The sequence below is a fragment of the Parasteatoda tepidariorum genome, chromosome 3, assembly GCF_043381705.1.
Source record: "Parasteatoda tepidariorum isolate YZ-2023 chromosome 3, CAS_Ptep_4.0, whole genome shotgun sequence".
NCBI classification, from domain to species: domain Eukaryota; kingdom Metazoa; phylum Arthropoda; class Arachnida; order Araneae; family Theridiidae; genus Parasteatoda; species Parasteatoda tepidariorum.
In genome coordinates, this window is record NC_092206.1 from 49,713,424 (window position 1) to 49,738,459 (window position 25,036).

General features: G+C 26.9%; 1 protein-coding gene across 1 annotated transcript; it reads left to right on the forward strand.

The window, feature by feature from the left end:
• On the forward strand, nt 1-25,036 carry LOC107455396 (DNA replication licensing factor Mcm2). The gene is made up of 18 exons (XM_016072949.3): nt 1-215; nt 2,165-2,349; nt 2,495-2,664; nt 2,795-2,883; nt 5,731-5,905; nt 8,091-8,310; nt 9,169-9,376; nt 10,630-10,764; nt 11,496-11,684; nt 12,021-12,114; nt 12,472-12,722; nt 15,132-15,296; nt 15,379-15,453; nt 18,377-18,466; nt 18,640-18,792; nt 20,822-21,004; nt 22,691-22,846; nt 24,852-25,036. The coding sequence occupies exons 1-18, from the start codon at nt 210-212 to the stop codon at nt 24,972-24,974; spliced, it is 2,667 nt and encodes an 888-aa protein (XP_015928435.1). The 5' UTR covers nt 1-209; the 3' UTR covers nt 24,975-25,036.

The window sequence follows — 25,036 nt, forward strand, 5'->3', positions numbered from 1 at the left end:
GGCTAACATGACACTGGGGCTTCTTTACTGTGACTGTAACTGAAATTACATTACGCGCCAATTTGACCAAGTTTAGTGTCAAAAATTGAATTTTATTTGTTTTTGTTTCTTTATGCGCTTATTATAATCTGTCATAAACTCGAGAGCGTTTATTAAATTTTGTGCAATCTAATATTTTATTTACATACATTGCGCACAGTAGTAGCTAAATGGAGGTATGTAATAATACTTTTAATTTTCATTTTATCATACTTTGTATTTACTATGATTTCATAGACTAATGTTTTTGCTATTCTTTCTCTATTCTAAAACTATTTAATATATTTTAACTGTTTACGGACGATATTTTATTTTAATTTTAAAAAATTACACTTCTAAATAAGTTTTTCTAAGTTTTAATAATTTTTTGTTATGCTACTAATCAGTGTATTATTATACCTATTTTATTTTATGTTTAATGGGTGTTCAATACTAAATAAGTAATTAGTATATATTAAAATTTGAGATATATTATGCTTAGTGCAGATTAATTGCTTTATTTTTTGCTCTAAATTGAGAATTTCGTCATTTATATTACCTAACTATTAAATTACTCTTTTTGTTATCTTATGGATAAATTGATCCTGTCTTTCTGATTCATTAGGGTTTTGAGCTTAAATGCCATTCCATTGCAAGAAACTAAGTCATAGGTAAAAAATTACATTATCAGGGGTCTGCCTAGGTTTTTCTGAGAGGTACCTATATTGTGAAAATTTAGACATAATTTGTGAAAAATTAAAAATTATAAAAGAGTCAACACAAAAATATGGATTTCTCTTTTCTTACGGGATATAGAAATATAATTTGAAGAAAAAGTATTTTATGAAACTACCGTTTTTCCTAAAGTTGAATTTGTGAAGGTACCGTCAAACGGTAGTAAATTTGGCTTGGACAGACCCCTGATTATTTTGTTAAAAATACTTAACCAAATTAAATTAAGCAAGGTTACATTTAGAATATGATCTTTAAAAACCATGAAAAGGTGTTAATTTATTAAAATAATTATTCTTTAAATTTTACTTTGATTTATTATTATTAATTTAATTAATTTATTTAAATTATTATTCTTAATTTTAAATATCTTCTCATCCTCAAAAAATAATACATACTTTATTGTAATAATAATGTTTGTTTATTTTTATTTGGTAGGGATTCAGAATATTATTTTGATAAAATTTAATTGTAACAATGATTGGAATGGTTAAAAATTCTCTTCTGTAACAAACCAACATGAAATATGTAACTAACAAAAGAATGACTTCAGTAAATGTTGTAGGGTAAATTTCTATAGATTATTCTGAAATTATTGTTTCAATAATGGTATAACTTAATGTTAATAATAATTATAATAATGTATGTTAAACAAAGAAAAGCATTTGATACCTATTGTGGTTCATTTAAATACACAATTGAATTTTTTTCCCAAAGAACATATTTTAAACAAAGCCCGACAGGTGGCCGAGCGGTTTCCGTGCCTGACTGCGAAGCCGATGGCTGTGGGGATGAATTTCGCTCAGGTCATGGATGTTTCTCTCTGTGTTGTCAATGTGGCCCACCCTATGAATGAGTATCTGTGGCAGTGTTGTTCGCCTCTGTAACTTAAGTTTACAGGTGCCCATTAGGTGATGTTAATTGAGCATAACTTCCAGCATTTTCTGAGGTGAAGAACGAAAGTTCAGTACCTGCCGTTCAAAAAAAATAAAAAATTGGGAAAATTTTTATTATTTTCTTTTTAGTGTTGTATACAATTGTGTATATCATTTATTGTATCTGTGTGAATCATAGGGTTGGGGTGAGAAAATCATAATACTGATAATGGTACCAGTAGTTGGGAATTATTCTTGAACATAACTGAATAACTATATCCTTAACTATAATTTAACTTTTTCTATGACTAATTTGTGACAAAAAATTGTAAGCATGAATTTAGTTATAGGCATCAAGTGAAAAAAAGAAAGCTGACTTATATAGGAAATAATTCAGTGGAATCTTTTTTTTTTCCTTTCAAAAAACCATCTTTTAACTAACCTTATGATTTTTTATATAATGTATAATTTGCAATGCATTAAATTTTTTTTTTATGATGTATAATACATTAAAAACGTTTTTTGTACATTTTGAATAGTCTGATTCTGCCTCTGACGTTAGAGAGAATGGAGTTACTTCGCCTAGGAGTAACATTTTGATGTCAAGTCCTGCTCGAGATTTGCCAGCATTTGAAGATGAATCTGAAATAATTGGTGGAGCTGGAGAAGAAGATCAAGTCATGGAAGAGGATGGAGAAGAATTGTTTGGTGACAACATGGAAGCGTATGTATTTTATGAGATAAAAAACTACACAATAATCATGTTTTTATATTCATGAATTTGTGTGCGTTTTCATTGATTGAAATTTATTAGTTTTTTGGGTAATTCTAATTAATATGGTAATTAAATTTGTAATTTGGTATTACAGAGATTATAGAGCTATTCCTGGACTTGATCGTTATGATCCAGAGATGCTGGATGACTCTGAATATAGTATGCTATCTGAAGGAGACCGCCATGCTGCTGAAGAAGAAATGAGAAGAAGAGATCGGACCGAAGGGCGTGCTGTTGGTCGTATGCGGCGTGGTTTGCTCTATGGTATGTAATGGAAATTTAGTTTGATTTATGTTGCCACAATTTTTTCTTAAAAGTTTTTAGTATGTAATTAAATTTTATTTGTTTGAATTACAAGGAATAATTTCCTTTTCTCACTGATTTTATTTTACAGGTTCAGAGTCTGAAGAAGAGGAAGAGAGGCCTACTCGTCGAAGGCGATTAGCGGAAAGAGCAGCTGAAGGTGCAGCCGCTGATGAGGAGGTAATTAATAATTTCAATTTTTGTATAATTTATTACAATGTATAAAATTTCAACTCTAAAGGTAATAGCCAAACTTATCAGTATTTACTAAAAAGAATATAGGAATTTTTTTAAAAATGTTACCAAATGCAGTATGAAGAGCTTTTTAGTGACTAAAATCATAAAAGGATGTAAAAAAATTAAAACATAGTTTTGTCAAATTAATGACAAAAATTATTTAACCCACTGCCGACTGGCGGTTAAGAAAATGGGCAAAATTGGGAGAATGTTTCTCCCCTATACACTATTCCCCTATCCTTTAACATGGAAAAACCTTTGCCATGCAGAGAAGACTGCAGGCTAAAATGCGACTTTTTACGTTTAGAACCGTCAGTGGCTTAAAATAAGGTTGCTATTAGGTTTCAATGATTCCAAAGTTGTCCCTAGGAGTTAAAAAAGACAGGGGGCTTCCTTACAGAAAAGTCATTCACGTATCATCATTAAAATTTATCAAAATGTTTAATGTTATATAATTGAATTTGACCCTAACTATTAAATTACCATCTTATTTTATTTCATGTGCATATTTTGCAAATAATTCTCATTTTTTGACAAAATTTACAAAAAAATGTTAAGCTTTTGAAAAATAATCTAAAGGGCAATCTAAAACACAATCTTTGTATATATTTTCTTCAAAAAAAGTTAACAACCCCCAAAAAAATTATTAATTGATAAACAACTTTGAAGCTTTTTTTAAATATTTTAAACTGAAAATTAAGAGAAAATAAAATTTAAAGGTGCGTTATATTAATGGTATTTTTTTTTAAAAAAAAAGTAGTGATGGTAAAATTTAAAATGACTAAATTATTCTTTCATATCCCTCAAAAAATGTCATGCGAATTTTAACTATATAACAGTGTTTTCATCTTAGAAAAAAAATGGGTGAGAATTTCTCACCCTTTCTCAAAAACAGGGTGAGATTTTAAAAACTTAAGTGAGATTTCTAAAAACTAGAAAAGCACAGAAACTCATGAAAAAATTTTTTTTTTAATTATAATACATTTCTAACGTCTTCTATTTTTTAAAGCATTGAATATTTTTGGTGCATTCATAGAAGATTTTGCCTTTACAAGGTATTTGTCCATCTTACATTAGCACATAAAAAATTTGAACGTCTTACATGAAGAAACCTAACCTACGGTAAACACGTGGTTGCAGAGAAATGTGTTCTGAAAGGGGTTCTGTGGTTGTGTTCTGTTGTTCGAAAAGGTTTTTAACAATACTGGTAAATAGGGAAGCTAGATAACGGGGCAGGTGTTGAAAATAATGAAAGATACAGGCAGAAAAGTGAAACGGATTTTATTCTAAATGGCGTAATTCTAAGCTTTGTTCGAGAATGCGAGAAATTCGCGATTTTTGAAATTGATTTAAAGAATGCGCAAATTTCTTGCGGTAATAATTTTTTAATGCGAGAAAAGAAAAAAACATGCGAGATTCTCGCGTTCTCGCGCTGTAGTGAAAACACTGTATAACTAAGAAAAACCTTGCTAAAATGAAGGAATCTAATTAAAAATTGGAAGTTAATTTGCTATCAGTAACTAAATAAATCAGAAGTGGACTTTTCATTAGAACAGGTGATTAATAAAACATTTTCCTGAAAAAAAAATACTAAAAAGGCAGTGTTTTTAAGAGACTGAGAAAACAAAACAACAGCAAGTGCAGAAAATACTGAATTTTTTTGAAAGAGTGACAGAATTAAAATATCTTAACTCAATTATCACTGAAAAAAATGAATAAAACCCAGAGATAGACTGGCAGTTGGAAACAGAAGTTACTTTTCAATTCTTAAGTTGTTTAAAACTTCTCTGCTTTCAAGAAAGTTGAAATTACAATTATATAAAATAATAGTTAGACCCATTGTCACATATGTAGCCGGGACTACCACTCAAAATGAAGAAAAAATGCTTATTCCTTTTAAGAGGAAGATTTTCAGGAAACTATACGGACCAACCTAAGATGGTGATTTTTGAAAAATTAGGAGTAATTTAGAGGTAAGTAAACTATATAAAGAAAAAGATATAGTAAATTTAATAAAAACAAAAAGAATACAATGTCTAAGACATCTGGAGTGAATGAGTGAGAAAAGAAAAACTTGAGGAAAAGAGAAAAGTCGGACAACCTGGAAAGAGATCTAAATAAAATAAAAAAATTTAATTGGGGGGTAAAGGCCAAGGACCCCCCCCCCCAAAAANCCAAAAAAAAGAAGTTATGTGGTAAATGAAGCCAAGGTCCTACATGGACTGTAGAGCAGAGGAGAAGTAGTATTTTTTTTTTTAAGGAGTGGCAGCTTTTTTTTTTAAAGTTCAAATTTATAGAGATTTAAGAATGCTTAGAGAGCACACTTATGATTCATATATCATTCGCATATCCTAGAAATAAGAAAAATATCAGAAATGTCCCTATAGTTTTACCTCATCATGTTTGCTTACTGTTGTCTTATGGCTCTAAAATGCCATCTGTCAGGGCCAGAATATGTTAAAGGATCTATTTTTTGGAATTTCTGACTAAATCATTCTAGCAAATTTTGAACACAGTAGTCTTAAAATGTTAGCTGAAGTTACATTCTGTTATTTTCCCCAGATTTCACAAGTTAATGTTAACTCCGGCAAAAATTTGGTATGTGGTTAGATTTAATACACAAAATTTTTCAAAACAAAACTTACTTGTCAGGACCTAAATATTCAGTAGACAATGTCAAGCTGGCGAGTGGAAATTTTGTGTCTTGATTTGCAATTTGGTTGTAATTTGTTAGAATATACTTAATAGTTATGTTAATAAAAAATGCAACTTTTAAATTTTCAATTTTAGATGATAGAAAGTATTGAAAATTTGGATGATATGCGTGGGCATTCTGTGAAAGAATGGGTTTCTCTACTGGGTCCTCGCACTGAGGTCTACAATCGTTTTAAAAATTTCTTAAGGACTTATGTTGATGATAATGGCCATAATTTGTATAGAGAGAAGATTAGGCAGATGTGTGAAGGTAAGAGCAAATACAGTTATTAACAGTGCTAAACTCATTTTAAGATGTTTTTAAAATCTGCATTACAATTGTGGAAGTACTAAAATATAAATATTATTGGATGTATTAAGTTTGAAACTTGTCAACTTTGATTTCCTAAATCTCTTTCAATAACGTTTTCCTATTAAGTTTTATTGCCTGTGTAATTTGTTCCCTTTTTCCCCCCAAATCTTTCATATCTCCAGCAATTTTTAATTTTCATGTTAGTCTTTTTAACTGCACTAACACGTTAAATTTAAATTCATAATGTTTCCTTTTTAATTAAATAATAAAATTTTTTTCTTAATTAAATAAATATTCTCTTTATTTTGTTGTGCTAAATTGTATAAATTTTTGTGCAAAGTCTGGTTAACATTTAAATTTATGAAGAAAATTTTTAAAAATGTCAGTAGCTTTGTTTGATTAAACTATTTTAATGCTAATTTTCCAGTATTTTGTCAAAATATTTTATTAAATTAAGTAATTTTTTTTAAATCCAAAAAGTGCTTAAATCATCCAGAGTTTTCCCAAGGAATAAAAAGGGCAGGATGCTGCTTTGCAGAAAAGAGTACTTTGAGTTTTGAAATGGCCCTCACCACCGTAAAAATTTATCAAAATGTGTAATGTTATAACTGAATTTGATCCTCAACAATTTTTAAATTACTCTGTTTATACTATTTTATGTGTATATTTCTAAANTTTCTTTAACTGCACTAACACATTAAATTTAATTTCGTAATGTTTCCTTTTTAATTAAATAATAATTTAATTAAATAATAATTTAATTAAATAATAAATAATTTTTCTTAATTAAATAATTATTCTCTTTATTTTGTGCTAAATTGTATGAATTTTTGTGCAAAGTCACGTTAACATTTAAATTTATGAAGAAAATTTTTAAAAATGTCAGTAGCTTTGTTTGATAAACTATTTTAATGCTAATTTTCCAGTATTTTGTCAAAATATTTTATTAAATTAAGTAATTTTTTTTAAATCCAAAAAGTGCTTAAATCATCCAGAGTTTTCCCAAGGAATAAAAAGGGCAGGATGCTGCTTTGCAGAAAAGAGTACTTTGAGTTTTGAAATGGCCCTCACCACCGTAAAAATTTATCAAAATGTGTAATGTTATAACTGAATTTGATCCTCAACAATTTTTAAATTACTCTGTTTATACTATTTTATGTGTATATTTCTAAAAATAATTAAAGACACGCTAAAGGACAATCTCTCTCTGCATAAATTTTTTCGAAAAGAGTAGGAGCTAAAGTAAATGATTAATTAATAACCAGCTTGAAAGCTTTTTTCTATAATTTAAACTAAAAATTATGAGAAAATTACATATAAGGGTGTATTTTTTTTTTAAAAAAAAAAAGCATTTATTTAAAAAATTTCAAAATTTAAAATCATTAAAAATTTGTTCTTGTCCTGCCTCCCCTTTTGTTAATACTCCCCGCCTTTGGCCCCCCCCTCAAAACAAAAAGAGATACTTTACGAGTTAAGAATAATATGAATAAAGTAAATATTATTAATAAGTAATCAGAATTAAACCTGTAAACACTTATAATTTTACCAGTGTGCAATCTTTATTTAAACAGTGGTTTAATTTTTAAAATCTGGAATATGAATAAAAAGGCAGTGTTTTTAAGGGATAGCAGCTTATTTTTACAAAAAGAGATCATTTATAGGGATCAAAATGCAGGCAGGGCGTGCTGCCCTTCTAAAAGCGTTTAGGGAGGATACTGCATATAATTAATATAAATTTATTTACAAATATATATGATATATTTTTATTTGGCAGTTGCCAAAATTTTTACCAAACAAATGTTAAAAACTTGATTTTTCTACCTCCTTAAAATCTGAGCGAAGTTTTATACCTAAACACGCTTTGAGAAAGACAAAACTAGAGTTTATAGCTAATTGACAGCCATGTAATTTGTTTTCTAGACTGATAGAAAAGTATAATTATAATATAATCCTAGACTAATATAGCTACATTAATGTAAAGCTTGTATTATTCAAAATTAATTATTAAAGGAATTTTTTTTAACCTTTAATTTTCTTCATCTCATTTTTCTTTTAAAGTACTAAATTTTATGTATATCTGAAAATAACTTTAATTTTATTTATTTTTGTAGTTGTGTAATAAATTTTCTGCTTTACTTTTTAGAAAATAGGCAAAGCTTTGAAGTTGATTATAATTGTTTAGCTGCAGAAGAACAAGTTTTAGCTTATTTCTTGCCCGAAGCCCCTACTGAAGTCTTAAAAATTTTTGATGAAGCTGCTAAAGATGTTGTTTTTAGCATGTATAGTCAATATGAGAGAATCACCAGTGAAATTCATGTACGCATAACAGATCTTCCCTTAATGGAAAATATTAGAAGTTTAAGGTAATATTTCAGTATATATTTCTTTTTATGCAATTAAAAGACAAAATGTTTCATTACTATATAAAACTTGAGAGTTTTTGGCATTCAGACAATAAATTATTTTGTAAAAAGAGACCAATAAAATGATTATACAAAATAATCAAATTTCTGCCATGTGCCTATCCCAGTTTTCTTGACCTTGGGCTCTGGGGTACTGCAACAGATATCCCGGTTGGGCACCCAAAACCCCTAGCATTTAGTCAACACCTCTTAGACGAGCAAAGGCTTCTCCCTACGAATCAATTTAGCAGTCCAACTTACCAAATATAAACTGTGCAGTGAGTAAAAAAGAAGAATGATGTCACAATGTTAAGGCTATTAAAGGATCAAATTCTCGGTTATGATAGCCGTGCGGAGGCTTTCTGTTTTTTAGGAAGTGTTGGTTTAGTTCCCAAACATGCTTGAAACTCATTTTATCAACCAACTGAAGGAATGCACAACTTCCCGGTCTAAGGATAGAATCTCGAAACTTCGGCACGGGAGCGCATAATGCTACCATTCGATCACTGAGTTCACTCGGTCCCTTTTTAGTTTTTCTCTTGCCTACAATTTTTCACCCCTTAAAGTGCAGAGAAACTGTTTTTATTAAAATGTTATCAAAGTGTCTTTACTTTGTACAGAAAATATGTATGCATGATAAATAATATATTTTGTCTGTATTATTTCAGTTTTTAATTCCGTCAGTAGTTACTCTTTTTTTAAATTTTTTTTTAAACAATCCCTCTCTATAGAAGTCAATGATCCTTTTCAAACATATGTATCTTACAGACTTTTTTAAAATTTCTTCTTTAACTCCTAAATTGTCTCTTTTATTTTTAGGCAGTTGCATTTGAACCAGCTCATTAGGACATCTGGTGTGGTGACCTGTTCTACAGGTGTACTACCACAATTATCTCTCGTGAAATATGACTGTATTAAATGTAACTATGTACTTGGACCTTTCGTTCAGACATATGATAATGAAGTCAAACCAGGAACTTGTCCAGAATGTCAAAGCAATGGACCATTTCAAATCAACATGGAACAGGTTATTTCATGTTTATATATTAATTATATTTTAAATATGTTGATAATAGTTTTCTTATTTGCTACATTTATAAAAAATATTGTATTTCATTTTTTTGAGTATATATTTTTTTTTATATAGAAAAGCTTATATTTGCAACATAACTATTGAAATTATTGAAGGATTACTTAAAATGTGCAATATCTTTAATCAATGGCAAGTTTCTTTCATTCAACCCTAGTGAAAGAAATGGTAGAAAGTCTTTTTAAAAATGAAATATTAAGTATAAAATTAAAATTTTAAACTGTTTGTAATGCATTTTAGGTTAACTAATTGTATTAATTTACAAGTTATTTAATAAATCCTTTTTAAATAAGTGAAAATTAAAAAGAGAAACTAGAATTTTTTTTTAAAATTAAATATATTAAGAAATTGAAAGAAATTTTTCTTTTAACCTTAAATGTTTTACATAGATTAGTATAATGGAATTTTATCTTATAATTATATAAAGAAATTAGATTAAATAATATTTAATTCAAAAAAAAATAATAGATTTAAATATAATTAATAATAAAATTAGAATTTTTATGCACTAATTACTGAATCTAATTTTTAAAGTAATAAATATATAAAATTTGATAAAGTAGTGAACAACTTTAAAAAGGAACAATAAATATGTAATAATTTCACTAATTATGCTTTTATTTAAATAAAACTATCAAGTTTTCAAATATATACAAATGTCATTGCAAGGGTATTTATTCTTTTATATTTCAGCAACTTTATAGTATTCTGCTTAGAATTTATTACAAGTAATATAAATCTAGAGGGGAGAGAATTACTTGTTATTTCATTGTTTAATAATATCAATTTTAAAAAAAACTAAAATTAATTAAAATTGTTCTTATATAATACATTAATGTAATTCAATATGCCAGTGTAACTGGACTTCAGACCTAGTTATAAAATTGTGAAATACACTTCAAAAACTGTTTCTAAGTTTTAATTGAAGCACTCCAGTTTCGTCATTTCAAAATTTCTGCTCAAAAACTAATGTTTTAATCGTTGCCAATGCCCTGGTTTGTGAAGTTAAGCTTTTTAAATACAATTCAAAAACTTGTTTGTCAAGTGGTATAAGTTCTGTTATATTTTACAAACAATAAAACTATTCTTTTAATTTTTATTAGGAATGGGGTGCAAGTATCTGTTAAAAGTAAATAGAAAAATGTCTCATATATTATCATAATTATATATTATCATAATATTTATTTCAGACCATCTACAAAAATTATCAAAGAATCACTATTCAAGAAAGTCCTGGGAAAGTTGATGCCGGAAGGTTACCAAGATCTAAAGATACGATTCTCCTTGGTGATCTGTGCGATTCTTGTAAACCAGGTGATGAAATTGTAAGTAAAATTTATGTAGATTACTTCTTGAATCTTGTTATGCTCTTCTTTAAAATAGTTCTGTTCCAAAATGAAAATTTTTCAAAAGTTTTTGTCAGAAATGTTATAAATGCACTTTTTTTTTTTGAACGGAAAAAAAAAAGATAAGAACTTAATCTATGACTTTATGAACTTAATGTATTAAGGAATTTTTTTTTAATCAATTAGATAAATTTCATAAATTATCTATGTGCTACAAAAGTTTTTAGTTAAAAATGTGATCAGAATTTTCTTTACTGTGAATTTCTGAGTGCTGTTAGATTTCTTTTTTAAAATTTTTTTTGACCGTTCATTACTGCTTTTTTCCAAGACTAATACTATAATAGGCAATTATATTTAAATAATGTTTTTATATCATGTATTTAAATTGGGTGTTCTTGTTGCTGACACTTATTTTTAATACAACAATCTTTCTTCCAAAAAGTTCTTACTGTGTTTTTTTTTGCCCACTTTAAGTAAAAACTTAAAAATCCTGTCATTTAAATATAGGAAAAAATTATTTATATTTGCATATATATTATATGTATTACATTCTCTTTTTAAATATTAAGTTATTTAATGATGTTCTTTTCTTTCAAGTACAAAACACTGCCAAGATTATTTTCCTAGTATTTTAAATTAATTTTAGACATTTAATATTTTTAATTGCTGTAAATATCTAAATTTAATGTGAAAATTTGTTTTTATTACAGGAAGTAACAGGGACTTACTCCAATTGTTATGATGGATCACTAAATACAGCCAATGGTTTTCCTGTTTTTGCAACCGTTATCATAGCTAATCATGTTGCCAAAAAAGATAAAATTGTTTCACAAGGTTTGACTGATGATGACATTAAGGCTATAATTGCTCTTTCCAAAGATGAGCGAATAGGAGAACGAGTAGGCATTTTTTTTTGTACTGCTATAATTTATTAGAAAACTATTTTTATATATTTGAGATTATTACCATATTTTTATGAATCACATTTCTATGTGAAAAGTCAAATACTCTTAAGATTAACTTTATTGGTACTATTGCACTTTAGGGTTCCAAAAGAGACATCACCACATTAACTATATTAGGTACTTATTTATTATTAAACCAGTAGTGCCTATTACCAAAATTTGTAAAACATCATTGGTGTAAATAATAGTTTAGTCATTTTTTTTTACAACCCCACAGACAGAATAGTTCCATTTTATTTTATTTAAATTTTATTTATTTAATTTTTGTAGATAATAGCAAGTATTGCTCCCTCAATTTATGGACACGTGGATGTAAAACGAGCAATTGCCTTATCTCTGTTTGGAGGAGAGGCTAAAAATCCAGGTAATAAAAGTTAACTTAGTATTTAAATTGTTTTTTGTTTTTTTTCCTGCATAATTTTGGTAGATTTTTTATGCTTTAGTCAGTTATGCAGATCTATTTTAAAATTACTAAAAAAATTATTTTAAATTTGCCACTGACTAATTTTTATTATTTTAATACAGTATATTTATTTTTCAATGGAGAAGCTAGTTGTGAATTAGTATTTTTTTTAAGTAAGTCTGATATTTAAAAAAGAAGATAAGGTTTTCATGATTAATTATTATTTTATACAGCCTTTGAGTTTGATTTTGTTTTTTCTTCTGTATTTTTAAATGTCCTTTTTTCTTTACAAATTAATAATACAAATTTTTTTTTTAGGTCAAAAACACAGAGTTCGAGGTGATATCAATATTTTGGTGTGTGGTGATCCTGGTACAGCAAAATCACAATTTTTAAAATACACTGAAAAGATTGCTCCTCGGGCAGTTTTCACCACTGGACAAGGTGCTTCTGCTGTTGGTTTAACTGCCTATGTGCAGAGAAGTCCTGTCACTAAGGAATGGACGTTAGAAGCTGGGGCTTTAGTACTTGCTGATAAAGGAGTTTGCATTATTGATGAATTTGATAAGGTGCTTTTATGTAGAATTTATGTTTTTTTTTTTAAAATTTTAGTCCCTAAAAGATTAAGAAAGTAGCAGAAATTAGAACCTTTAAGTCTTCATGATGTAATAAAATTTTTTTTGCATCAAATTTTAAATATGCAAAATAAGTTTTTATTCACAATAAATAACCTAATTTAAATCATAAAATAATTTGCAAAATTTTGGTTGGTTATATGTAAACTATTCAGTAGAAAATTTGCAAGTATTTATATTTTTTATTTAGATTACACTATTTAGGAAAGAAAAGAATTAATAGGGAGAAAAACACCATTTTGTAATTAAACAGTTAAATCTGATATTATTTGCACATTGTTATTGTGTTTATAGTTTACCTATATAGATGTTAAATTTGCCTTAACCAAACTCTTAAGTCTTAAGAAAACAAACACTATCTAAAGAAGAGACGAGTTAGGAAAAAAAATAGTATTCTGATGGAATATAGTTTATAATTTGTGTCATTCTTAGTCCAAATAAAAATGTAATTTTATTTCAAAAAAATTTAAATTTGAAAAATAGAATTTCATAACTTTTTTCTAAGAAACAATTCTTGTTGCTTCTTAAATGACATTAGCATGAATAGCACACAGGTATGCACAGGTAAAAATCGGGATTAATAACTTTCAGTTATGTATTTCAATTGTATTTAGTATTCCTTTAATAAAATTTATAAATATTTTTAAATTTTATATATTAACAATAATAATAGAAGGAAATAGTTTGTATAATATATACAAATTGAAGCCGACAACACATAGCAAATGTTTTCTTTGATTTAAGTGTTATTGATTGACATTCAAGCATATTAGAATTGTGTATAGGTAATAAAAAATGAAAGAAATAAAACTTTGAATTAAAATACACTTATTTTCATTAATTTTGGATGTTGAGGTGTCTGTAAAATGATGTTGGAGGAATATGGATAGTTTAGAAGGAACTGTTTGCTAAATAGAGGTTATCTAAGGGGTATTAGGAATATTTGAGTCACAAAATCAACTGCATTTCTGAATAGTGATATATATTCTAAAGACTTAGTTAACAGTTCAGATTGTTCTCATATTTCCATAATTTCCTGATGCAAAGTGTGTTGTTTTTGCTTTTGAACTGTTCATATGTGTGTACTGGTTTAAGAAAGAGTACATGTGATGTTTTTTTTTTTCAGTTTTCATTATTTACATCGTTAAGATCCCTATGTTATTAATACATTTATTATTTTATGTTCATTTTTTAAGCGGGGTATAAGTCTTGTTTTTCTTTTTCTCAGTTTGTCTTACTATGTAATCCTTAAACTGTCAACACTAAATATAGTTTGAGGTACAACAGTTCATTTTCTTGCACAGAAAACCAGTTTTCTCACATTCAATCGAAATTAATGTACAGGGGGAGAAATCCCCCCCCCCCAAAAAAAAATCCGCTTTTGCAGATAATCAGATAACCTCTTGTACTGGCAAGAAATTCATTGTATGTTTACCATAACATTTGACCGCAACTGACTGTAAGGCATTAAATGTTAAATGCCTAATTGACATTTTTCTTTGAATTTCTGTGAACCACAAATGTGTTTTTAAATTCAACTGCCTGCTGACATGTGGAGTACATTGTTGATGATTTTGTAACAAAGAATATCTTGAGTGTTGTACATTTTTCCTGCGCAAGTTGTTAAAAAATATAAAATAATTCAAATCTTTATCAACTTTTCTGAAGCTTTGATTCTTTATTTTTTTTAAATATTTTATCTAATGAGTAATGGGAAAAGTTTCTTTCTAGTTATTGAAATCAATTTGTCCTAATTTAAACTAGTGCTAACTTTATTAAATTCTTAATTTTTTTTACATTTTTTATTAGCTTTTAAATTTTTTAATTTATTGCAAGATGAAAAAGTTACTTCTTTCATCAAATATGTCTTATATTTTTAAGTTAATTTATAATAATTTATAATAGTTTATTTATAATTGCATTTGTTAGGCCTATACAACTTTATAAATTTAAATTTGTCAGAAAAGCCCAAGCCTTAACTTTACTGTGTGAAAATTATGTACAAAAATTATGCATTATATTTTAACAGAGCAGTTTGGTTACTGTAGCTTACATCAAAAATGCAGTATTTCACCTTTTGCTTACGGTTTGATAACACCTGTTATTCTGGCCCATGGATTGTACCAGCCATATCAAAAAGTTTATAAATTAAGTTGACTCTGAAATTTTATCTTTTTTTTTTTTCAAATAAATTTTAAAAAGTTTACTGGATAAGCAAATCTAAACTAAATTCTCTGTAAATAAATAATGAATTTATATTTCGTATGCATTTTAAGAATTGTTTGTCAATAGCATTTCAGTTGATTAAATAGTTCCTAATTGACTATTGATGATTCCTTTCAGATGAATGATGCTGACCGTACCAGCATTCATGAAGCTATGGAACAACAAAGTATATCCATTTCAAAAGCTGGTATTGTAACTTCTTTGCAAGCTCGATGTGCTGTAATTGCTGCTGCAAATCCTATTGGAGGACGTTATGACCCTTCCCTAACATTTTCAGAAAATGTAAATAGAATTTCGCATGTATAATTTAAAGATTTTTTTTTAAAATTCAATTTATTTTACCCTGCTACATTTTTTGTTACAGGTTGATCTGACTGAGCCTATTTTATCTCGATTTGATATCTTATGCATTGTTAGGGACCAAGTTGATCCACTTGAAGTAATTTTTATTCATATTAGTTAGCAAAATTTTGTCGCGTAAAAATTATATAAATGATTAGAGTTTTGTGTTAAAACACTGAGTTTTCTTTCTTTTCTTCTTGTTTTTTACATTATTTTGCTGTGTATTCTTCTAATATTATAACAAACCTCATCATTATTAGGGCTGCTAGTTCGTCACGAAAAAAAAAGACCCCAAATTCGCGGGATATTTTGAAAATGACGCAGTTTTTAAATACAAAAAAAATTTATTATATGAATGATGTAAAAGACTAAAATCGTGCAATTAATAAAACAAAAGCGTAAAAAATACACAACAAAAGTATTTTAATTTCAGGCAATATAAATATTTTTATTTAAATGAACAGAATTTTGTACATTGTCTGATTATTTTTATTTATGCTATGTTGTTCATCACTTAATACATTTTTATACTTTGAAAACGATATTTCTATGTCCTCGCTGTTTGCAGTCACCGACAAGCATCGAATTGCCACTTTGACCAATTTTGGATACCATTCGGTCTTTGATTCCCACAACTGGATCAATTTCCCTTCATCAATGTGCAATTCCTTGACTGTTGCTTTGTAAAAATTAAATTCACTTATCAATTCTTCGGCATCCTCAAACATCAGGATTATGTTCAAAAATTGAAGAATTGTCCTCTTCATTCCACTTAAATATTTACATCGACTGGGTTCGAAAACTCTGCTTTATAAAAGCTTGAGACTTCTCTTAAAGAAATCACAAGAAGCAGCAAAGGAAAATTTGTCTCGCTACATACAAAGGCAGAAATTTCATTACCCAGTGCAATAGCCTGTATAACAATTCTGTCAAAGATTTGACATATAACACTTTGTTTCTTTTGTGATTCCTATTTCTTTTATATTTCTGAGTTCAGGAAGGTCATTCTAATCAGTCTTATCACCCTCCCCAAGAATAGAAAGACCACCTTACTTGATAAGATTGGGATTATCTCTTATATCTGAACTATTTTCTTGTCATTTTTCTATCGATTCTCACTCTTATGCTATTGATTTTAGCTTCCTTAAATGTCAAATCAATTTTACATGCTTAATTTGTGGCTTCAAGAAAGTAAAAAATTCTGTTAAATAACGTAATAAATTTAAAAAAAGTTCTAATTTTGAACAATTTTCGGGCAAATTGAACAAATTTAGAAATTTGCTGATTTTAGGAAAAAAAGAGAACAATTTCGCACCGCACTGCAGCTCTACTCATTATGCATCAAGGTATGCAAATATATTTACAAATTCATAACATTTATAAATTTGTATATCTGTTTGGGGCTAAATACAAATTTAGCCCCAAAACCAGTGACTTACAATAAAAAAGTATTCATTACCTTGTTGTTTTATGGAAGTTTACAATATTTTAAAATTGTAAAACTTTGACACAGTTATTAATGTATTTTATATTGTTTTGTGTGCAGGTGAGAACAAATATTTTTTTTTCAAATAGTATTTTTATAGTTCTGATTAATATATAAAACTATTTTTTATGTTAATTTCTATCTAATGAGAATATAGAAAGATTTTTTTTACAATTTAAAAAAGCTTTGTTCTGTTTAAATAACAGCTTTATTATTCAATTATAATAAGGCTAGTAGTTTTATATTTCAAATTTTTAAGTTTTATTAGAAAAATAAATTTGTATAAATTTTAAGCCTCTTGAGTTTAGTTCTCTCATTGTAAATACTGTGTAACTAAGATCTTTTGTTAAGTCATGCAAACTGCATATTACTTTAAACTCTGCATATCTTGCATATCTATTAGCTGCATATCTATTAGCTTTCATATTGAAATTGAACAGTATGTGTACAGTGTTCAAAACATTTTGTTATAATTTTTTTTTGATTATATTGAAANTAGTGCAAATAGCCTGTATAACAATTTTTCTGTCAAAGATTTGACATATAACACTTTGTTTCTTTTGTGATTCCTATTTCTTTTGTATATCTACTGAGTTCAGGAAGGTCATTCTAATCAGTCTATCACCCTCCCCAAGAATAGAAAGACCACCTTACTTGACAAGATTGGGATTATCTCTTATCTCTGAACTATTTTCTTGTCATTTTTTTCTTTTGATTCTCACTCTTTTGCTATTGATTTTAGCTTCCTTAAATGTCTTAAAATCAATATTACATGTTTAATTTGTGGTTTCAGGAAAGTAAAAAATTCTGTTAAATAACATAATAAATTAAAAAAGGAATTTTTTTTTAATTTTAAAAAATTTTCGGGCAAATTGAAACGAATTTAGAAATTTGCTGATTTTAGAAAAAAAGAGGTCAATTTTGCACCGCGCTGCAGCTCTACTCATTATGCATCAAGGTATCCAGTGACTTACAATAAAAAATTATTCATTACCTTGTGTTTTATGGAAGTTTACGATATTTTAAAATTTTAAAGCGTTGACACAGTTATTTATGTATTTTATATTGTTTTGTGTGCAGGTGAGAACAAACAATTTTTTTTCAAATAGTAATTTTATAGTTCAGATTAATATATAAAACTATTTTTTGTGTGAATTTCTATGTCTAATGAGAGTATAGAAAGATTTTTTTACAAGTTAAAAAAGCTTTGTTCTGTTTAAATAACAGTTTTATTATTCAATTATAATAAAGCTAGCAGTTTTATATTTCAAATTTTTAAGTTTTATTAGAAAAATAAATTTGTATAAATTTTAAGCCTCTTGAGTTTAGTTCTTTCACTGTAAATACTATGTAACTAAGATCTTTTGTTAAGTCATGCAAATTAAAGTTTAAGTTTAACAAATTTTTAAGATCTAATTTGTTTTTACTTTAAACTCTGCATATCTTGAGCTTTCATATTGAAATTGAACAGTATATGTACAGTGTTCAAAACATTTTGTTATAATTTTTTTGATTATATTGAAATATTTTTTAGGATCGTCGATTAGCAAAATTTGTGATTCAAAGTCATGTTAATCATCATCCAGAAAACGAAAGCTCTGGAAAAAGTAGTTTTCCTGAAATGGTAATTGCTTTGAATTTTATAATTTTTCAAGTAATTTTCGCTTATTGTTTGATATGAATCAATGCATACTATTTTAATTGTCAAATTTAATTACCAATTTTTTTTCTTTTTAAGAATAATTATTGTCTTATTGTGTTAATGTGAAATTTCTTAAATTTTATATATGCTAACAGGAAGATCCATTAATGGCTGGTATTGAAAAAATTGCTCAAGATCTGTTAAGAAAATACATTATTTATGCTCGAGAAAAAGTCAATCCTAAACTCCATCAAATGGATCAAGATAAAGTTGCAAAATTGTATAGCGAATTAAGACGAGAAAGCATGGTAAGTTTTATACCAATACAAGACTCCCAAGTAGTCCTCTTTTCCTACCAAGTCTATATGCTATAGTGAAGACATTTATTAATGTTTTGGTCCTCTTAAATCTCTTTTGAAAAAGAGAGAAATCCTAATTATAAAATTGTGGGTACTTTTTAAAAAAAGTTTAACAACCTTTTTTCTAAAACGATAAAATAGGCACAAAAGTTGATTTCCCCAATTCGAATTTAACTATTTTCTGTTACATATAATATACCTTTTTTTTTTACTCAATTTGACTTGCAAGTCTTAAATATGTGCTATATTATATAAGTTTTGAGAACTTACACATGAATTGGATTAATTTAATTTTACTTCAGTTAATCTTTTTAATTTTGTAAAATTTCAGACTTTACTAAATAAAGAAATTTAATGTAAAATTTCTATTTTGTTAGTATGATCCTGTATCTTAATAAATTCTGTTTAGCTGATTTTTTTTTATTTTATTGAAGAAAACTATTGCAGGTTCTTAAGAAAACTTATACATTTTAAAAAAAAAACCTAAATGGTTCTAAGTCCTCTTTTTAGCTGCGAATGATCTTTTACCTTTTTCTTTGGTTTAAATATGTTTGTATTCCTGTAGATGCATCACTTATTAAATTTTTTAAAATTATATACATAGTTTCCAATTCATAGTGTAGATTCGCCCAATATTTATAGTGGTAGCAAAATAGTATTAAAGATCAAGAATAATTTTTTTTTTTTTTTAAATTTTGCCAATACCTTAAACTATTGCTGATAAACTGTCAAGCCTTGTATATTTATTTAAATTGTTTTTGTTTAGTGCTGGTATAATAATGGTAATTTACTACCACTTCAAATAATCAAGAAAAAGATCTCTTTCAAATGGTTGAATTCATCAAATATGTATATATACATATTTTTGTTTTAATATTTGAACTGTACTTTTAATGTAGAAAAATTCTTTTAAGTTACATTCTTAAAAATAAATAAATAATAATAATTAACCAATTGTGCTAATTATGTACAAACAACATTAAAGTTTATTTGTGATATTAATAAGCTGTATTCTTGAAAGTTTGTTTGGTAAAGCAGCTTAAAGTGAACTTGAAAATTTAGGAAATAAGACTTGTCTAGATTTTTCATTTAAAATAATGAATTTCAAAAATTCCTAAAATGGCATATGTTATCTAAGACTAAATATACCTCATATTGAAATTGCACAATGACTATGCACAATGTTAATAAAAATAATGATGTAAAGTAATTTTGCTTCTATGCTATATTGAAAAGTTTAATTCAAAAATGTTCCTTTTCTATGCTATTTATTAAAATTATCCTGATACAAATTTTCTTTTTTTTGGAAGAGAATATATTTTTTATCCTCAATCAAGCTTTCCTTCTAATTAAAACTGCAAATTTAATTATATTTAATAAATTAAACACTAGCAAAAATTAATTTAGTTTTGATCATAAACAGATGCAACATGAATACATAAGAACATTGGATAATTGAAGGAGGAAAAAAAAACCCATGTTAACAGCGTCATTAACATAATATTAAGAGTTAGTTAATATTATAATAATAGTGTCAATAGTTGGTATAATATTTTGGTTGTTACAACTATATTAAGCATATAGATTCCTTATTATTATATTTTTTTTGTTGCAAATTTGAATTTTTATTTGAATCATGATATTTTCGAGTTTCTTTGAGTTTATATTGAAGAAATTTTACATTTCCAGCTGTAGGTTTTCAATCAAGGTCTGTAGACATTTCAATACTTCTATCTTTTAAAATACTAGCTAATTGTGCAAAAAGCACAAATAATATCACATAAACATACTGTAGTTTTCATTCTATGTAGAAATGCCTTAGTCTAAACACAGGAAGAGTTGGTACAAAGTTTGATTTTTCTTCCATAAGATGACTATTGTAACTGTTAGTAAACTATTGTATATATCAGGGTAAAAAAAGACTTCAAGCTTAAATGTGTTTAATATATTAATATGTTTTCTATTTTCTTCATTTCAGGCTACTGGTAGTGTACCTGTTACTGTACGACATATTGAGTCTATGATTAGAATGGCCGAAGCTAATGCACGTATGCATTTGAGAGATTTTGTCCATGAAGATGATGTAAATATGGCCATAAGGGTCATGTTGGAAAGTTTTGTTGATACACAAAAATTCAGTGTGATGAAATCAATGAAGAAGGTAAGCTTCATGAAGAAAGCAGCGTTTCTTTTGCATTTTTTTAAAAACTTTTATATGATTAATTAGATAACTTTCAGGTTTAAATTAGACTAGCTTTTATGTTAACATTCACCAATTATAACTTTTTTTGGGGGAGGGGATATTTCTCTCTAATTTAAAATAGAATTATAGCATACTTGTCAACCCTGTGTTTATTGGCAAAACTAGTGAATTTCTATTTAAATTCCAATTTTTTCAACAAATATGTCACATATTTTCACTGAAAATATTCTTAAAAATCTATATTTTATTATAATTTTTAATAATTTACATGCATGTTATAAATTTTTTTTTACTTAGCTAATTTTTTGGTAAAACCTTTTTCTAACTAAAAAATTTCTAAATTGATTTATTTTTTTTAAAAGCAATTCTCTCTCTTACAATTTTTAAATATTATCTTACAGTAAGAAAATTATGTAGTCTCAATTTTTTTATGAATTAATTATTTGCTAATTTGATTTTTGTTTTTTAAAAATTGCTTTAGATGCCTCACGATTTTACAAATCCTAATTGAGATGCTTTTAAATAACTAATTTTAAAAATGCGTTTCTTCTTAAAAGGATTTTTAATTTATACGATCAAGATGTGCTGGAGAATAAAAACATTTTCTTGATTTATATCCTTGTTGCATTTTGTAATATTCACTTACAGTTAGTTTTTAAAGTTCCTGATTTTAGATCAAACTAAATTTTTAATGTTCAGTGCATACAATATTATATTTTTCAAATGAATTATTTATGTATCATACTTAAGTTTTTGAGGACTATTAAGTGTTTTATACATTTATCAATCTATTTTATTTTGTGCCTCAGTATTTCATCTACGTGATCCATTATAACTTGGTGAACAATGGTAAAGTTGAGCATACATATAATAAATCCTTAAAATATTTCAAAGAAAACTTAGTTTTGTGTTTCTTGGAACCTTTTACTAGTAAAAAGAACTGCTTTTTAAATTTTAAACATAGTTAGTCAAAACGTTCGTAAAAATTGAGCCATAAAAGTACAAAACCATCTGAGAGAGAATTCTGAGTTTAGTTTTGTGGTTTTCCTAGAATTAAATATTGTTTCTAATAGTCTTTCTAAAATAAATCTGGAGATATAGTAAGCCTATTTGCAGTTGAACCCTAATATAGTGAACTGTCAGCAGATCCAGTAGTAAGTCCATTATAAATGGTAGTTCACTATATTCAAAATTCTTTTACTAATTAAATTTAAGCATATAAACAATAGTATTGTAGAAAATGGTTGTTTAAGTTTTTTTTTTTTTTAAATTGAAATAAATTATTACAGAATAAAGCCAAGAAATTATTTTATAATTTATCAAAGTGTTAAATATGTTACTTTTAGACCCGTGAATAGTATTTAAACAAAAATATTGTTAATTAATAAATTTGTTGTGCCAATAGCCTTTTCATTTTTTTCCCCAGATGCATTGTTTAAATTTTATGTGCTTTCTTTCGATTGCGTGCTTGAGGTCTAACACATTTACCTACTAAACTTCATGGCCAATATGTGTTAATTAAAAACTACATTATTAAAATTATTTTTTTAATATTCCTTTTCATTCTTTAGTGAATTTGTTTCAAGTTGGTGTTATGAATCAATGCATATTTTTGTTAATTCTAATATAATGTGTTTATTGTAGACATTCTCAAGGTACTTAACTTACAAGAGAGATAACAATGAATTGCTGCTCTACATACTGAAACAGTTGATGCAAGAACAATTTGCTTACATGCGAAGTCGTTTCACAACAGATATTGAAACAGTAGAAATTCCTGAAAAAGAACTGCAAGATAAGGTAATAAGTCTTGTTTTTTCATTTTAATTGAAGAAAATATAGCCACTAAAAATGAGTTGATTAATACTTTTATGTTGGAAGGTTTGCTAGGTAAAAAATCAATGAATTATTGTGAGTAAAGTGTGAAGGACTTTATTTTTTAGTTAGCTCACTGTTTAAGCTAGTTACCTTTAGCATTTTACTTCAAACAGATATCTCAGTGTTATTTGCACTGTCATCAATCAAATGCCAATATTGTTGAAAAATTAATTATTTACAGTAATTGACAAATTTCAGTTTAAACTATATAACAAGCATGCTATTTTTCTGTTAAATTGTGGACTGCAGCAAATATCAAGTTTGTTAATTTAGGGACTTAAAAAATCATTGCGAATCAAAATTTTTACTATAGAGTTTCGCAAATGTAAAATTACGATTTAGAAACTTTTGAAAAATCCTGTCAATGTTTATTACCTTCTTACCAGTAACTTCCTTTTCTTTTCTGTCAGAGTTTCCATTAACGCCCTATTTACAGTTTTTTAAGCAGATTTGTAAAAAAGAAATACAACTTTGATAATACATCTCAAATTCTGATATAACTGGCTTCATTTAAAATTACTCAACAGCTGTGGCAAAAACAAATGAATGAAATTGATCAAAGCTATTGTGAATATTTGAAAGATTGTTTGCTTCAAAACCTGTAACTGACATAAGACAGTATAGTGCTATCTACTTTTAAAGACGTAGCTGTGGGTTTTACTCCATACTACAGAGTTAAGCATTGAAATAAAACTGATTTGAACAAACACTTATTTAGCTTTTGAATGGAATTAAAGACTAGAACCATTTTTGTAAACCTAAACAAACTTGTGTAATAAATTATGCATATTGGAGGTCATTTATCAGAGTTTCTGCCTGCTATTCTCTGGAAGAAAAATAAATTACCACTTTTAATTATTCATGAGACTGACATTGAATCTTCCATTGTATTATTTCTTCACATTAGGTGGATCTTTTTAATGAATCTAGAATTTTTTTATCTGTAAAAGACTTAAGTAAAAGTTTATAACTTGAAAATTAAATCCTTAAAGTAACAAACTTCAATTTACAATAAAACATTTATTAAGTGGAAGCTGTATGTTTGTTCCCTCTTTTATTTAGCTGAGAAAATCAATTCCAAGTAAATATCATCGCAATACTTTACATATGAAATCACGATACTAGAACAAGGAAATTTTTAATCATATTTGAGTAATCACTTTTTGACACTGTTGTTACTACTGATTAACACACGGTCTCTGAAGTTCCAATATTTTTACGACAGACAAAATTCAATCGATTCCCTTATAATTCCACATGGAGTTTTGATCGTTTTTCCAGTAGTTATTGCTATTGGGTTTCCAATGATTTTTTTAAATAAAATTTTTTATATTTTTTTGTGTATTAATATTGTGACAAAACAATTCTATCGTTTTTTAGATTGAAATTTTGGCTGTTACTGCTAATATCCACATGGTTTTTAAAATCATATTATTTATTACAATGAATTTGAATAGATCCTTTTTAAGGTATCTGATTTGCGCGAATTAACTGTAAAAACACATAGTTTTGCCTTTAATATCTTTTTCTATAGTTATTATTGCCATTTAAAAAGGTTTTTTCTTTTTAAAACTAAACTATCACATGAAGTTTCTTGAATAACTTTCAATAAATTTCTTGCCTCAGTAATCACATGTATGATCAGATATAATGACTGTTAATAGCATTAGAACTACTAATTTGTAATGGGTGTATAATACAATGTCTGAAAGTAAATAGAATTCCAAGCTTAAAATATTATTTTAGTGCAATTAAATGAAAATGTAGTTTTCTTACTAATGAACTCTAATTTCAATAAAACTGTTACATTATTTAAAAGCTCGTTTTCATTGTTTAAATCAGTTAAATGTATGAAAATAATAAGTTTAATAAAGCATAATAAATTAATGTACTTTTTTATAACAGCACTTTTTCTTTCCACATTTAGGCTCGACAAATTAACATTCACAACTTGACACCTTTCTACAAAAGTGAATTGTTTTCCTCTCATAGCTTTGTGCATAACAAGGAGCGAAAAGCAATCATTCAAAGGATTATAAGACAAGTGTAAATTAATGTGTGTTGAATATTTTGTGTTTAACGTTTTTTGTACAATAAAATGGTTTGAATTTT

Bases quoted from the DNA above. Each gene is read 5' to 3' on its own strand.
- LOC107455396 (XM_016072949.3), top strand. The intron at 5,906-8,090 runs GTAAGAGCAAAT...TTTACTTTTTAG, and splicing joins GATTAGGCAGATGTGTGAAG to AAAATAGGCAAAGCTTTGAA. The intron at 10,765-11,495 runs GTAAGTAAAATT...TTTTTATTACAG, and splicing joins GTAAACCAGGTGATGAAATT to GAAGTAACAGGGACTTACTC.